Genomic DNA, 16,512 nt, shown 5'->3' on the forward strand with positions numbered 1-16,512 from the left:
CTTGCTAGACAAAGACCCACTAGCCACTCTACATTTCCCTGGAGAATGTGCCTCATTGTCAGAACCCAGCTAGCTCCAGCCCTTCCTTTTCTCTCTTAACTCTTTCTCAGAAGGAACTTTCAACTTGGAGAATGGACATTTGCCACCAGAGGGACTAAGAATGCAGTTCCCAAGGATGTGGGCAGGGGAAACTCTGATGCTAAAATTCTGTGCTTCAAGAATTCCAAGCATCAGTAATTCAAACGTTCTGAGTCTAAGGTTGTGGGAACCTGAGATCCCATGATTACGATTGTGGATTCTGCAGTTCCAAGATTCAATAGTTTAGTTAAGCCACGATTCTGAGATTTCTCCCAGGTGTGGTTTCTGGAAGCCTCTTAAAGTGACCACGTATATGGATGGATAAGGTTTGATTCTGACTCTGGATTGTTAGGGACTTCCCTCGTGGTTCAAGTGGTAAACAATCTGCTTGCAAGGCAGGAGACCTGGGTTTGATCCCTGGGTCAGGAAGATCCCCTGGAGAAGGAAATGGCAACCCATTCCAGTATTCTTGCCTGGGATATCCCATGGACAGAGGAGCCTGGCGGGTTACAGTCTATGGGGTCGCACAGAATTGGTCATGACTAACACTTTCACTTTTCACTTCACTGAATTGTTTAATAGCGTGCTTGTAATAATAAAGAATGTGACACTGTGGATTCTTAGCTCCTCCCAGTGAGTATGAAGCAGCCAATTCATGGAACCCAAGTGATCAAACACAGACAATGGAAATTGAAAATCCTGAGAATCAGCCTGTTAGGAAACTTGCAGGGTTCAAAGGACCAGATTTCCTCTCACTCGATCTCAAATCACTAGTCCTTCAAGTGTGGCAAGTTTTGTGGAGGCAACACTTGTGTAGTATTTAGATCTAAGGTTAGAACTAACCAGTGGTCTAATACAAAGATCTAAAGCTGATGTGTGTAGTGGGAATTTCTAATACTGTACTTTCACAACCTTGCGAAATTCCACAGAAATAACACCTGGAAAAACAGCATATATTAAGAAACTGTGTTAATGATTATACTGCGTGTTTTTCTTAAAAATAATCACCTTGTTACAAACCCCAAGGCCCGACCCAGAAGAGAGTATGACTGGGATCATGAAAGCATGGACCTTGGAACACCAGGTTGGCGTCAGACATGAACGCTGCCTGTGCACTTGCTGATTGTTCCCGAGACTAGCCCAGAAGGGAACGGCCTGGGGTAAAGACAAGGAGATCTGGATTATGTCAGTGTAGTCCATGACATTTACGAGTACGTGATTAACACAGCACGTGTCTTGAGAAAGATAAGATCTGAGAAAGTCTTGTAGTCTGCGATTAGGAATAAAAGCTGGATTCAAAGTGGACTCTGCACCTCAGTCCCACAGAGGCTGCAGGTCCCCTGACCCATTGCACCAGATTTCGTGTTCTGTCTTCATTCTCGTTGCTCACTCCCGGACCGTTAGGGCAACAGATGTGTTATGAATTTTCAGGCTGTGCAGTGATGAAGGATGCCACTTCCAAGAGGACATACACAAACTTATCTGAGAGTAAGCAGGTGATTCAGAGACACACCACAGATTTCAGATCCATCAGAGAGAGCCCCACCTTCAGAAACCCATAGGAAATATGACTTCCTGCATATACTCTGGAGAACAGGCGATCATATACTTGCCCGTGTGCATCCACACACATGCACACACAGAGACATGGCTGCGCCACTACCAAACTTCTGGCATTTCTCCGAAAGAGCTTCTCTTCCCCATCCATTTTATTAAGGAGTCTGACTTCTAGGGCTTCCCTGGTAGTCCAGTAGCTAAGAATCTGTCTTGCAATGCAGGAGATACAGGTTCCATGCCTGGTCCGGGAAGATCGCATTTGCTATGGGGCAACTAAACCAGTGCATCACAACTACTGAAACCCGTGCCCCTAGAGCCCGTGCTCCGCTACAAGAGAAGCCACCAAAATGAGAAGTCCAAGCTCTGCAATGAAGAGTAGCCCCTGCTTGCTGCAACTAGAGAAAAGCCTGCGTGCAGCAGTGAAGACCTAGCACATCCAGAAAAACAACACCAACAACAGTCTGACTCCCGTCGGACACAGTAGCCTTATCTGGTGGTAGGCACAAAATACTCTCTGTCATCCAAAGTGTGCCCGAGTTGGGAAGAGCATAGGCAAGTGCGTAGTGAAGCCAGGTGAGCTGCCTATCAGGACTCTGGAAAAGTCCCCTGGACAGAGCAGTTCAGGTTGTGTAATAATATAGTAAGTTGCTGTGTTTTCACTTGAGGAGGGGATGCTATCCAAGGACTGTGGGTTAAGTATGGCCATCTGTATTCATGTACTTGCTGAGTACTGACTGACTTGTGTTCTGTGGGACCTCAGATAGATGTAAACTTTCTGGGCCTCATCTTTGTTATCTGTAAAATGGGCATAGATACTGTTCCCTATCACGGTAGGTTTGTGAGCATTAAGTGAGGTGAGTTTAAGATACTTTAAGCATAGAACTGACACAGAATACTTGCTTAATAAATAATATCTGCTATAGTTACTATTCAAAGTATAATAGTTTCCCTCTCATCTCATCTCTAGCAAGCTGAACAAAGAGTCGTTCTGTTTCTTTCTCTCCTGTCCACCTTGCCCTTTCCTCCCCACCCTCCACCATTCCCCATCCACAGCCCCGCCCCTTCCCTACCCCCGCCCCTAGCCCCTCCCCTCCGCTCCCCTTACCCCTCCTTTCCCCATCCTTAGCCCCGCCCCTCCCTCTTAACCCCCGCCCAGGCCCTTCCCTCCCCTATTTGCTCCTCCCACCAGCCCCACCCGGGCACAGCCCTGATTCAACGGGGCAGGAAGCTCATGGTGTAGTTTGGAGGGATAGTGGCAAAGCCCACGAGTTTGGGGGACACGTTGATGTCCTGGGGCGATTGTGGGGACTTGAAGCGGAAGTTCTGCATGATGGTGGTGAAGAAGAGGAAGAGCTCCATTCTGGCGAGGCCTTCTCCGAAACAGTACCGCTTTCCTGAAGGACCAGAGTGGGAGGCGCGGAGGTGAGGCCTGTTCTCACTGTTGCCCGACCCCCACTACCGACCCCCAGCTGCGTCCTCTCAGGGAAGAAGGGCTGGAATATCCAGGCTGGAGAGACTTGCAGAGAAGTTGCTACTCCTCTCTGAGCCTGTTTGCCTAGAACTTTTGGTGGGATGAGCCCAGACTGTAGCAATTGGAACTTTGGATACCCCTTGCCCTTAAATACACACTCAAATATGGCTACTGCTGTCATTGCCTTCCTAAGAATCTGAAGGATTTAAATGACCTTGGACTTAAATCTCTCACTCTGGGCCTTGATTTTCCCCATCTTCGAAACGGGTACGATCATTCCTTTTCTTTCGCTTTGGCCAGGGCTCTTGGTAGTTATGGGGATTGCTGATTGGCCCCAGGGTATATGGTAAGAAGGACTTCCAAGCTGGAGAAAGAAGCTAGGTTAAGCCTTAGAGATAAAGGAGGCCCCTGTGGGTGTTGAGTTGGCAGTGTCTCTTACCGATGGAGAAGGGCACAAAAGCATCACTCTTCTTAAATTGCCCCTTCTCGTCCAGGAAGTGCTGGGGATTGAAATCTCGGGGGTTGGAGAAGAACTTGGGGTCTCTCAGCACAGAGCCCAGCATAGGGAACACTTCGGTGCCCTGGTTGAGAGGAGGGAGGGGACTTTGATAAGGTGGAGTAGGGGATGGGTATGACGAAAGCACATTGTGGGCAGAGGGGGAATTTGGGTGTCCGAGGTCAGGACAAGGGAAGGCATGGGAGTTGGGGTCCTCTGAAGGAGGTGCTTTGGGGTACACGAGATTCATGTCCTCGGAGACAGGAAGTTTGGCTGACATGGGGCTTATGTCCCCTGAGAAGGGAAGTTTGAAAAGCACGGGTTCTGTGTCTCCTGGAGCAGATGGTTTCGGGGACACATAGTTAATGCCTCCCATGGCAGGAGGTTGAGGGGGTGGGAAGGTCATGTTCCCTGAGAAAGGAATTTTGGGAGACGTGGGGTTCGTGTCCCTCTAGGCAGGATGCTTGGGGGACATGAGATCATGTCCTTGAAGGTCTAGGGGAAATGAGGTTCATTTCCCTTGAGACAGAAATTTGGGAGGCACATAGGGTTCATATTCCTTGAGGTAAGAGGTCTTGGGGAGGTCTGGAATTCAGGAGTCTCCAAGGGGGAAGGTGGCAGGGACACGGTAGTGGGGAAAGTCTTTGATTAGGGGAGTGGGTCCCGTGGGTCATGGGCTGGGAAGGTTCTAAGGGGAATGGGGTTTAGGGTCACAGGGAGCGGGCTGAGTGGGGCAGCACCTTGGGGAGCAGGAAGTCTCGAAACTTGGTATCCTTGGTGACTCTGCGAGCCAAGCCCATGGGGATCATGTCTCCGAATCTCTGGATCTCGTGGATCACAGCCTCTGTGTAGGGCATCTTGGCTCGGTCCTCAAACTTGGGCTGACGGTTCTTGCCGATCACGCGGTCAATCTCCTCATGGATTTTGGCTAGGGGAGGGGGGAGAACGTATTTAGCTCTTGAGGGGACTCGGGGCAGGAATGAAAATCCAAATATGTACAACATGCATGACATCCATGTGTGATGTGGATGCAGACCACTCAGATCCGACGTCGGCTGTAGACACTGTTGGTGCAGGGTCTTGTTCTCTTTCTTGTTGTTTAGTTGCTTCAGTCGTGTCTGACTGTTTGTGACCCCATGGACTGTAGCCTGCCGGGCTCCTCTGTCCACGGGATTTCCCAGGCAGAAATACTGGAGTGGGTTGCCATTTCCTTCTCCAGGGGATCTTCCTGACCCAGAGATTGAACCTGCATCTCCTGCACTGGCAGGCAGGTTCTTTACCACTGAGCCACCAGGGAAGCCCACCTTGTTCACCTGGTCCTATGGAAATCACAGGGGAGGTGCAAAGGAAGAGTCCTGGGGAATATCTGGAGGAGGGGGCGGTGGGCACTTGGTTGGGTCAGCCGCAGGAACTATATACCAATCAGTGCAGATATTTTCAATATTTTAACAGCTGGTGAGACTTGGCTGGTGCTTATCAGCCAAACATCACCTAGTCTTTAGAGAGCAGAGCGTGTCTGAGGGTCCATGGACCTGTGAGAGATGGGACCATTGCAGCAGGCTCAGAGGAATTTGGGGGAGGGGTCCGTGGTGCCCGCTTCCCCACCCTCTCCAGCCTTACCCTCCACATCTGGGTGCTTCATGAGCAGCAGGAAGCCATACCGCATGGTCGTGCTGACCGTCTCGGTGCCCGCAAAGAAGAGGTTCAGTGTTGTCATCACCAGGTTCTTCCTGTAGAACTCCGTGTTGGGATTCTCCTTCTCCTGCATGGATGGAGGGCTTCGTGAAGCCCTATGCTCTCAGGGCCCTTCTGGGGGTTTTCCCTTTGGACCTGTCTCTTTATTTTATAGGGGCTTCCCTGGTGGCTCAGACAGAATCTGCCTGCAGTGCACGAGACTCGGGTTCAATCCCTGGATCAGGAAGATCCCCTGGAGAAAGGAATTGTTATCCACTCCAGTATTCCTGCCTGGAGAATCCCGTGCATGAACTGAGGAGCTTGGTGGGCTACCGTCCATGGGGTCGCAAACTGTCAGACACGACTGAGCAAGTAACAACACTCTATTTTATTACCTTTTCAAATTAAACCCCTCCTTTTTTGGGGGGGCTGTGCCATGTGACTTGCAGGATCTTCCCTGACCAGGGATTAAACCCTGGGCCCTTGGCACTGAGGATGCAGAGTCCTAACCCCTGGGGCCTGCGTGCTAAGTCACTTCAGTGGTGTCTGTCTCTTTGTGACTCCATGGGCTGTAGCCCACCAGGCTCCTCTGTCCATGGGATTCTCCAGGCAAGAATACTGGAGTAGGTTGCCATGTTCTCCTCTAGTGGATCTTCCCGACCCAGGGATGAAACTCGCATCTCTTATGTCTCTTGCATTGGCAGGTGGGTTCTTTGCCACTGGTGCCACCTGGGAACTCCAGTAGTGGAAGAGTGATGGTTAATTATCACTGGGATTGTGAAGATTATTAGGTTAGTTCAGTTCAGTTCAGTGGCTCAGTCGTGTCCAACTCTGCGACCGCATGGATGGCCACATGCAAGACTTCCCTGTCCATTGCCAACTCCTGGAGCTTACTCAAACTGTCCATAGAGTCGGTGAGTTATTACTAGGTTGGGGGAGGGGTGATTTCAATGGGCCTCTGTTCTCCTCCACCCCCAGCTTGATTTCCCTCTGCCTGGCTCTGGACCTCTTCATCCTGGCTGTGAGGGTGTACCTCCTGCATGCGGATGAGGAAGGAGTCGATGAAGTCCCGTGGGGAGTTGGGGTCCAGCGTGCGCTGGTTTTGTTCCACCTTCTTGGCTATGAAGTCCTCCAGTCCCTGCAGCTCCTTAAAGGCCTGTTGCTGTGGCCCTGGCAGATATTTCATCACTGAGTAGAACATCTCGTAGAGCTGAGGATGGGGAGGGGAGAAGGGGAGGGAAGGATGGCTGTCAGTGTGCAGGACCTGGTGGGAGTGGGCCCTGTCTCAGGGCAAGGCAGGTACTGGGTTACAGGCACCTGCCCAGATGTTTACATATTTTGATGAGGCTGGATGGGCATGTGTTTTCACAATGAGTTATGTGTGAGGGCCCCTGTCCAAGGATTACAGGGAGATGGACTGGGATGCATATTCAGATATTCAGATGATGTTGGATTGGAGAAACACACCCGGGGTTCATATATTCAGATGAGGTTGGGTTGGGAGACACCTGTCCAGGTGTTTAGCTATTTAGGCGGGACTTGTATAGGGGTTGGTCACCTGTCTAAGTGTTTAGGCATTGGTGTGGTCTCAGATGGACACAACTGCCCAGATGTTTAGGGGGTCTGGGTTGGGGTTTCTGTGCAAGTGTTGAGGTACTAAAGTGGAGTTGGGGTGCAGGTGTTAAGGTGGGGAGATACCTGTTCAGGTGTTCAGATATTCATATGGGCCAATGGAGGGCACTTCTGTAGGTGCTGGAAATGAGTTGGATCAGGGGACACTTATTTGGGTGTGTGGGGAACAATCTACCTAGGTGTTTATGCATTTAGGGGTCTTGGTTGGGGTACCTGTCTACATGTTCAGCTATTTAAGTGAACTGGGGAGGAGGCACTCTCTGGAGATTCCAGTGGGCTGGTTTGGGACATCTGTGTGGATAGCCAATGATTTTGGTGGGCTGAATTTTGAAGCACCAGGTGTCCAGGTAGTCAGGAAGTAGGCTGAGGTGACCACTTGCCAGGTGTTAAGAAATTCAGATGGAAAGAAAATATCTTTTCTTTTTTTTGCCACGCCAAGCAGCATGTGGGATCTTAGTTCCCCAACCAGGGATCGAACCCATGCCTCCTGCATTGGAAGTGCAGAGTCGGAACCACTGGACTACCAAGAGGTCCCCTCCCCTTTTTTGAGATGGAGTGTCTAAAAAGGGACCACTTGTTGTACAGTAAGATAAGCTGGGATGAGGACACCTGTCTTGTAAGAAAGCTGGGTTGAGGACATGTATCTTTTCTTCAGGGTTTTTTTCTTCTTTCTTCTTTTTTGGTGGAGGGTGCATCTTTTGAGATATCCAGGTGTCCTTGGAGAATGAGTATTGGGCTCTGGTGCCACTGTTGAGTTGTCCAAGAGTGGTGGTCTGGTTTTGAGGGGACCCTGTCTGGGGGAGGATGGGAATTTGGGGCACCTGTCTCGTGTTTGTGTGTGTGGGGGGGTGGGGTGCGGGGGCGGGGGAATAGGCAGGTTGCCGTAGGGGCAGGGTAGAGCCAGGTCGACTCGGGTTACCTGCCCGGTAGACGTAGCGGTGAACTGGAAGCTTCCCAGCATCATTCGCAGTAGTGACAAGAACTCTTTGTCCTCGTAGTCAAAGCGGTCCCCGAAGACAATGGAGCTGATGACATTGGAGACCGTTCGGCTCAGGAAGAAGGTGGGATCGATGAAGGCGCCTGGGGGGATGAGAGCGGAGGGGGTTGGGGAGAGACAGGGATTTAGCGGAGAGGCAGCTCGCGGTCTGATGCGGTCTGAGAAGTGCAGGAGGGCACGGCAGTGCTGAACTAAACTTCCAGCGCCGGACCCTAAACCCTTCCCCCAGCGTGGCCCCTCCTTCCCGGGCCAGAACGCTGTGGCCGCGTCGGGTGTTTCCCTCCTCCTCGCACACTCCAGGGTCCCCCAGGCTCACCGCGAGTGCCCCGGAAGGCCTCGATGAGGAAGCCCGCCTCCTCCTGGATGCGCTCTTCGATGCCGCGCTTGCCCACGCCGAAGTCCCGCAGAGTTGTAATCGAGAAGCGCCGGAGCTGCTTGGCGCGCTCCCCGTTGCTGAACGCCACGCCTGAGGAGGCAGCGGGGGAGTTGGATGAGGGCAGAGAGAGGCAGGGCCCAGACCAGCTCCGGGCTCCCGGGCTCCCGGGCTCCCTAGAGAGAGAAGGGGTGGACAGAGAGAGCAAGGGGGGAAAAAGGAGGGTAGAGAGCCAGAGTAGGGTGCAGAGGGGACGGAGGGATAGAGGGTGGGCGAGAGCAAGGGGAGAGGGAGGGAAGTGGGGTAAAGAGACAGACTGAGACAAACAACGCAGAGTCAGAGAAATGCAGAAAGAGAGACCTAGTGCAAAGAACAGAATCGGAAAGAATGAGGCAAGACAGATATGCCAAGAGACACAGAGACACTCAGGGGAAGAGGAGACAGAGGACGGAAGGAGGGGAAGTAAGATGCATGGAGATCTGGGAGTTAGACATAACCATAGCAAATTCTAAAGGACTTCCCTGGTGGCTCAGATGGTAAAGAATCTACCTGCAATGCAGATGACCTGGTTTCGATCCCTGGGTTGGGAAGATCCCTGGAGGAGGAAATGGCAACCCACTCCAGTATTCTTGCCTGGAGAATCCCATGGACAGAGGATCCCAGCTGGGTACAGTCCATGGGGTCACAAAGAGTTGGACACAACTGAGCGACTAACAGACACACACAAAGAGACGAGAGAAAAACAGGGAGAAAGAAACGGAGAGGCCCTGGGGGGAAAGAGAGACTGTTACTAAGAGATGGAGGCATGGAGATTTTGAGGCAGAGATAATGGGAGATTCTAAGACAAAGGAAGATGAAAGAGAGAGAGAAGGAGAGAGAAACCGGGGGAAGCCCAGAAGCTGAAAAGAAAAAAAAACCAAAAGGCATATGGAGATAGAGGACCAGGGTTCCAAAGCAGAAATCCCAAGAGGCTCTAAGAGATGCAGAGAAAGAAGAGATATCGAGTGAAAGGGAACAGGAGCAGAGAGAAGCAGGGAGAAACAGAGATGCAGAAGCTAAGACAAGATAGGGCAGGGGCAGGCAGCAATGCACAGGAGTGGAGACAGGAATAGCAGAGGCAGTCAGGAGAAAAAAGCTGGGGACCCCGAAGTCTGTCTGACCATGCTCCCTTCCCCTCAGTCTCCCTCACCATAGCCTTTGAAGAGCCAGTCAAAGGTAGCCTGCTTGCCTCGCCCACTGAATTCTTCAGCCTGGTCCACCAGAGCCTCCTTCACAGCATCATAGCCACACAGCACCACAATCTGCCGGGTCCCCAGGTGGACCGTGAACACAGGGCCGTAGTGCTCGCTGATCTGATAGAGATGAGTGGGAGTTAGTTAGTGGGAGTAGCCCCTATTCTGAACTGGCCCTGCACCCAGACCTCACATACTGGGATGCATTTCCTCACAAGTTCTGACTATCAAGGAGCTGGACATCTCAAGGTGTCTTTCCTGGCTAGGACCCCAATTGTTGTTGTTGAGTTGCTCAGTCATGTCTGTCTCTTTGTGACCCTATGGACTGTAGCCTGCCAGGCTTCTATGTCCATGGGATTTCCCATGCAAGAATACTGGAGTGGGTTGCTATTCCCTTCTCTGGGGCATCTTCCCAGTGCAGGGATCAAACCCGGGTCTCCTGTATTGGCAGATGGGTTCTTTATCTTCGGGCCACCAGGGAAGCCCCAGGACCCTGGTATTGGATCTTTAAAATTCCCTTCTTCTTTCCTAAGACTCTTGCCCAACATTGCCCACCCCCTGCCATAAAGCCGCAGACGAACTGGACAGGCCGCCCCCCTTCATCCCATTCCACCCATCTCTGCCCCATGATACCTTCATGAGGGAGTTGCACATCTGCTCGGTGTTCAGCTGCAGGTAGTTCCCGATGAAGGGCAGAGGAGTGGGCCCTGGAGGCAATTTCCCTTTGAGGTTCCTTTGCCGCCAGACAGACATCAAGACCATGATAGTCAGACAGGCCAGCAAAGCCACGAGGAGCAGCCCTGAGGCCAGCATGGTGGCAACTGGGAGTGATGGCCAGGTGGTGATGTCTGAGATGGTTGGCTTTTATACTACCAGGGAAAGCAGGACAGACTTTGGTCCTGATTATATAATTGTCTTGTTTTACCTCTCATATACACGCCTCACTATTCTCCCTGCCTAGCTTGGGACCCAGCCAACCAGGAAGGAGTGGGGGGACCTCAGGTCAGGTTAACAAGGAGAGGGCCCCAAGGTGGAATTTGTGGTCTGTGGGAAGAGACTGCTGTATGGCTCTGGACTTTGGAGGAGACAGTAGATACATTCCAGAACTGAAGATTTTGGGGAGCCCCTGAGCTTTGGACTTGGGATCTCAGAGTGAGAAGGTGAAGGTGAAGTCGTTCAGTTGTGTCCAACTCTTTGCGACCCTGTGGACTTGCCTACCAGGCTTCTCCGTCCCTGGGATTCTCCCAGGCAAGAATACTGGAGTGGGTTACCATTTCCTTCTCCAGGGGATCTTCCCGACCCAGGGATCGAACCCGGGTCTCCCACATTGGAGGCAGATGCTTTAACATCTGAGCCACCAGGGAAGCCCCTCAGAGTGAGAAGGGATTTGGAGGTCTTGGGAAAGTGAAAATCACAGATCTGGATGTAAGGGTATTAGAATGGACAGGATATGGATTTGGGGGTCTTTTGGTGAGGAGGGATGTAGGTTGAAGGGTCTCATGGTGGTGGGGGGAATTCCAGGGAATGGATTCGAGGGTCTTGAGGTGAGAAAGGACCCCTGCTGTGGGTGTGGGGTTCCTGAGAGCAGAGTCCAGCTGGATCTGGACTCAGCATCTGATCCCAGATGTTGACTTGCTTTTATTTTGGACATGTTGCTCACTCTCGATGGCCAGAAGCTTCATCGGAACCTCAAAGCGAGGTCACAGTGGGGGTCATAGAACTGACCATCTGTGGTTGGGCAAGAGGTGAAGACCAGAGCTGTGCATCTGTGGAACTTTCCACAGAACTGGAGAATAGTAACTCACAATCTCAACCGGTAGAGGAACTGGCTGGGGCTTGAGAAGTAGTAATAACCATCAATCTGATACCACACAAAAAAAATCCCAAATGTTTCAGGGGTTAGAATTCACACAGCATCCCACTGGTTCCCTACCCAGATCCTTAGGGAAGTCCACTGTGTTGACTATATCATTTCTATTATTGTTAATGTTTCGAATTTTACATGTGAGTATAATGAGGACAGAAGAGAGAGAGTGGGCAAGAGGCACGCATGTGACCCCTCTGTCTCCTGCTTGGCACTTATTTCCTCTTTCTGGAATTGGGTTTCCCCACTTCGGATTCGAGAGTTGGACTGTGAAGAGAGCTGAGCACTGAAGAATTGATGCTTTTGAACTGTGGTGTTGGAGAAGACTCTTGAGAGTCCCTTGGACTGCAAGGAGATCCAACCAGTCCATTCTGAAGGAGATCAGCCCTGGGTGTTCTTTGGAAGGAATGATGCTAAAGCTGAAACTCCAGTACTTTGGCCACCTCATGTTAAGAGTTGACTCATTGGAAAAGACTGATGCTGGGAGGGATTGGGGGCAGGAAGAGAAGGGCATGACAGAGGATGAGATGGCTGGATGGCATCACCGACTCGATGGACATGAGTTTGAGTGAACTCCGGGAGTTGGTGATGGACAGGGAGGCCTGGTGTGCTGCGATTCACGGGGTTGCAAAGAGTCGGACACAACTGAGTGACTGAACTGAACTGAACTGAACTTCCCAGAAGGTGCCAGTGGTAAAGAACCCGCCTGCCAATGTAGGAGATGTAAGAGATGCAGATTCGACCCCCTGGAGGGCATGGCAACCCACTCCAGTATTCTTGACTGGAGAATCCCATGGACAGAGGAGCCTGGAGGGCTACAGTCCATAGGGTCACACAGAGTTGGACACAACTGAAGGGACTTAGCACACACGCACCAGTGCAAAGGGAGTATTTGGAAGAGAAGGTTGTACTGGAGGGTGTGTGAAGTCCCCTTTAGAGGTGATTCCTGGTGTCAGGGCTGTTAGCAGGCAGAGGAGACTATGTCAGGAGAGATTTGGGTAAACTCCAGTGTCAGGAACAGAGAGAAATCCTGGGATTCTGAAGGTGGGGGAAGAAAAAGGAGGAGTGGTCCCATGTGCCCCCTTCACTGACACTTTTCCTTCATAATGACACTTAAGCCCATCACAGTACTGTGACGATTACGCCCACTTCCTCATGATCTTATTGACTCTCTATAACAGCAGGGCTGGTTCATTATTGTCTTCACTTGGCAGTTGAGAAGCCTGGGACTCTATAAAGCCACTTGCTGGAGGTCACACAGGTAGTAGGTGAGGGAGCTGGAACTGGAACTCTCTCCTGGTTCTCCTTCCATGGACTAGCCTGGCCCACCCTTGGGGCCACGTGAGAGTCAAGGCTGGAGGCAGGTGAGTGTTGACGTTGGCATCAGCCTTGGACACAGGGATTACATTAGGTTCTGCTTTTGGCATCAGGTAGCCCTGGGGAGGTAGGGTATCCTGTTGGCACTGAGCCTGCCCCCGGGTAGACACTAGGATTAAACACAAGTTGACATTGAACCTGATGCCAGGAAAACAGTAATAGAGCCACTTGTGGTATCAAGAGGGCTCTGCGGGTAGGCACAGGGGCTACCTTCAGGACAGCGTAAGGGTGTCACCGTAGAGATCCAGAGGTTGGTCCCAGTGGGTTCTGATAAGAACATCCCGTGGGTGCTGAGATGGATCCTCTGTGGGCCTGAGAGGGGGCCCCGGATGGATCCCAGACAGGCTCTGACAGTCGGACAACCCTGCTCAGGTGCCACCTCTAACCTTGGACAAGAGCAGGTGCGTTAGGCTGGTACTCCTGGCGCTGGCATCTTGCTAGATCATTCTAGGCTGCTGAGCTCTGAGTCCTTCGGGGAGGGGACAAAGGGCAGAGAACAAAGCAAAGAGATGAAAGTTGTTTGTTGGTTTTGGAGGGGGAAGAGGAGGACAAGAGGATTAGCTCCGGCTTGGCAGGTATCAGTCTCCCTAATCCTGATTGCCAGCTGCACCTGGGCTGGCCCCATGCCTGCGTCCGCCTCTTCCCCCTTATTCCATGACAAGGAGGGAGGCAGAAATTTGGGGAGTCTGTTTTTCAATGAGATTGGCACCAGCGAGGGCACTCACTGAGTGTTCAAACAGGCTGCTGTGAGCTGGGTGGGGAGGAGAAGCACTTGGGGGACAGTGAGGTCAAGTGAATTTGACTTTGATGTTGGCTCTGGAACATGGAGCAAGAGGTTACTGTGCATCATCACGTGTTGTATCTCCCGGAGGCAGGCAGGACACGTGCTAGCCTGTGGTGGCCTGGATATGGGCTTCTAGAGTAGTAGCCCGTAATCAATTAATAGACTTTATTTTTGTGTATCTGAGATGCAGACAGTTGGGATTGTCAGTCCAGATGGAAAGTGAGGTTAATTAGTTCCATTTTACTACAATGGAAAAGAAGTCTGTAAGGTGAGGCCAGGCCATTTCCATCCTCTTTTGGTAAAATATTGAGTGGTTGGTAAAGTTTTGTATAATATAAAAAAATAAAAAGCACTGAAAAAAGTTAAAAACAACAACAACAAACAGTTTAACGAGTAGCTAGTGGTGAACCCTGGAAAATCCTTTCTCCTTGCTGGGTCTCAGTGTCCCTGTCAGGACAATGGAACAGTGGTTAAGAGCAAGATGAAGGCATAGATTGGAATCCCCTCTGTGGTTGGGTCACTTTGAACAGATAACCTCACCTCTCTGGACCTTATAGGGCCAATGATGGTACCCACCTCTTAGTCTCTTTTGGTAAGGAATCAGTAGGTTAATGCATGGCTGCAGTAGGTTTGAGCTGTACGGCAGTAAGCACTCAGTCAATATTATCCGTTCTTACCATTAATCCATGCAATGAAGGCCACAGATAAGAGCTTCTGTAAGCATTCCTCTGTATTTTACATTGTCCAGCACAAAGTCTCTAAAGTTTTTCCTTTGGAAAAGGAGAAAGAGAAAGTTTTGCGGGAAGCTCCCTCCCCATTTCTTCCTCCGGACAGCAGAACTGTATTCCCTGGACGTCCCTGGTGGCTCAGTGGTAAAGAATCCGCCTGCCAATGCAGGAGCCACAGGGTCGATCCCTGGGGTCTAAGAAGGTCTCACCCGCTGCAGGGCAACCAAGCCGGTGCCACAACTACTGAGCCTGCGCTCTCGAGCCTGAGAGCGACAGCTACGGAAGCCCGCGTGCCTAGAGCCAGTGCTCTGCGGCAAGAGAGGCCGCCGTAATGAGAAGCCGCCATAATGAGAAGCCCGTGCACTGCCGCGAAGAGTGGCCCCCGCGCACCCCAACTAGAGAAAGCCCGCGCAGCAGCTAAGATCCGGCACCACCAAAAAAATAAGATAAAATAAAGACGTCTCTTCTTAAAAACGAACAAAGGAAAACTGTACCTCCTAGAGCTGTGCTAGGAAGTGGATCTCTTAGGCACCTCCTGGAGGGATGGTGGTTAGGCAGTGGGCCAGGATTAGACTCTCTGGACAGGTGTGGAACTCTGCCCAGGGCTTTGCCCAGCGTTGTGCTTTGTCTTTGTCCCCCCGTGTCTGACTTTCTGTGTGTCTTGCTCTCTCTCCTCCCCTGCAGGTCAGCCTGCCCTTCAACCTTCTTGTGTGCTTCTGGATCTGTTTATATTTGTGTCATTTTTGCCCAGTGGGTTTTCCTAGATGCCTCAGTCATTTTTCTCCTTCTTTATTTATTTAGAGACATATCTTTTAGTTGAATTAATAGACTTTTATTTTGTACCTCTGAGATGCAGGCAGTTGGGATCCTCAGTCTAGATGGTAGGTGAGGTTAATTAGTTACATTGTACTACAATGGAAAGAATTCTGTAAGTCAAGGCCAGGCCATTTCCATCCTCTTTTGGTAAAAGTATTGAGTGGTTGGTAAAGTTTTGTATTATATAAAAAGATAAAAGAGCACTGAAAAAAAGTTAGACTATTTTAAAGAATTTTATATCACAGAAAAATCGAGCATTCCCATGTTACACCTTCCCCCAATACACAGTTTCTCCAATTATTGAATATTTTACATTAGTATGGTTAGTATGGTTGTTGCTGTTTAGTTGCTAAGTCATGTCCAACTCTTTTTGTGACCCCATGAAATGTAGCCCTCCAGGTTCCTCTGTCCATGGGATTTCCCAGGCCAGAGTACTGGAGTGGGTTGCCATTTCCTTCTCCAGGGGATCTTCCCAACCCAGGGATCTAACCTGCGTCTCCTGCAAGGCAGGCGGATTCTTTATCACTGAGCCACCTGGGAACTCTGGTTAGTATGTTTCATATTAAAAGTATAAACCAATACATTATTATTATTACAGTCCATGCTTTATTCAGATTTCCTTCCTTTACCTAATGCCCCTTTTCTCCTCTAGGATACCACATTTTATTTGATTATCATGTCTCCTTCAGCTCTTTTCGGTTGTAAGTTTCTCAGACATTTCTGGTTTCTTTGTTTTTGATGCCCTTGGTAATTTAAATGAGGACTGGTCAGATACATTGTAGAATGTTCGATGAAGCTTTTCTGATGCCTCCTTATTTATACATCTGAATGTGTGTGGACTTATGGGTGCACTCTTGAGGTGTCTGTGCGTGTGTGTGCATGTATGTTTCCATGTGTCCACATTGATGTATTACTTTATGCATCTTTGTGGAGTGTGTGTTTGTGCATAAGTGAGTATCCATACGTGTTTATGTGTGTGAGTGCATGACGGGGTGTGCACGTGTCTATTGCCAGTATGGCTGAATGCACGCCGGTCTCTGCATCTGTCTGTGGGTAACATGAGTGCCTGCTTTGGGATATGTCTGATAGAGGATATTTACATGTGTGTCTCTGGGTCCAGCTTGATGTGTGACTATGTGTGCCCATCTGTGCTTGTAGAACTCATGACCATACATGAGTGTATGGATTTGTGTGTGTGTGTATTCTGGTGTATGTAAGCATGTGAGCCACATTGCAAACATGGAAATGTCAGCTCTGCTTGTGCTTCCCTGTGTTTGGATTCCAAGAGCCCTGGCCCAGCTCCATTTCTCTTCTTAAGAAACAAACAAACATTTCCCTTATTTTTCAGGATATTACTTCCTTCAGTTTTCAAGGATCAAATTGGGTAGAAAAAGCCTCCATAGGACAGGTGTGTGTCCTGAGATCATTCTGAG

At 50.3% G+C, this 16,512-nt stretch overlaps 1 protein-coding gene and 1 long non-coding RNA gene across 5 annotated transcripts in view; one reads left to right on the plus strand and one right to left on the minus strand.

The window, feature by feature from the left end:
• Window positions 1-627: 627 nt before the first annotated feature.
• CYP2A13 (cytochrome P450 family 2 subfamily A member 13) lies at window positions 628-10,346 on the minus strand. Its single transcript, XM_024979093.2, has 9 exons — window positions 10,144-10,346; window positions 9,468-9,630; window positions 8,222-8,371; window positions 7,828-7,988; window positions 6,310-6,486; window positions 5,223-5,364; window positions 4,343-4,530; window positions 3,546-3,687; window positions 628-3,029 (listed from the first exon to the last, which is right to left on the minus strand). The coding sequence occupies exons 1-9, from the start codon at window positions 10,321-10,323 to the stop codon at window positions 2,848-2,850; spliced, it is 1,485 nt and encodes a 494-aa protein (XP_024834861.1). The 5' UTR covers window positions 10,324-10,346; the 3' UTR covers window positions 628-2,847.
• Window positions 10,347-10,440: 94 nt separating this feature from the next.
• Window positions 10,441-16,512, plus strand: part of LOC104974870 (uncharacterized) — a 28,125-nt gene continuing 22,053 nt past the window's right edge. For 2 of the 4 annotated variants that reach the window (XR_009491394.1, XR_009491396.1), the window contains exons 1-2: window positions 14,742-15,625; window positions 16,428-16,512. This is a non-coding gene — a long non-coding RNA (uncharacterized lncRNA). Of the gene's footprint in view, window positions 12,739-14,741; window positions 15,626-16,427 lie in introns of those variants that run through there. The other 2 variants (XR_003030397.2, XR_009491395.1) reach the window with 2 other exon arrangements.

Source organism: Bos taurus, chromosome 18 (genome assembly GCF_002263795.3).
Source record: "Bos taurus isolate L1 Dominette 01449 registration number 42190680 breed Hereford chromosome 18, ARS-UCD2.0, whole genome shotgun sequence".
NCBI lineage: Eukaryota > Metazoa > Chordata > Mammalia > Artiodactyla > Bovidae > Bos > Bos taurus.

Excerpts from the sequence above, each read along its gene's own strand:
- CYP2A13 (XM_024979093.2), bottom strand. The coding sequence starts at position 10,323 with ATGCTGGCCTCAGGGCTGCTCCTCGTGGCTTTGCTGGCCTGTCTGACT. Across the intron at positions 9,631-10,143 it reads TGTGCAACTCCCTCATGAAG|ATCAGCGAGCACTACGGCCC; the intron begins GTATCATGGGGC and ends CATCTCTATCAG. Across the intron at positions 7,989-8,221 it reads GGCCTTCCGGGGCACTCGCG|GCGCCTTCATCGATCCCACC; the intron begins GTGAGCCTGGGG and ends TCATCCCCCCAG.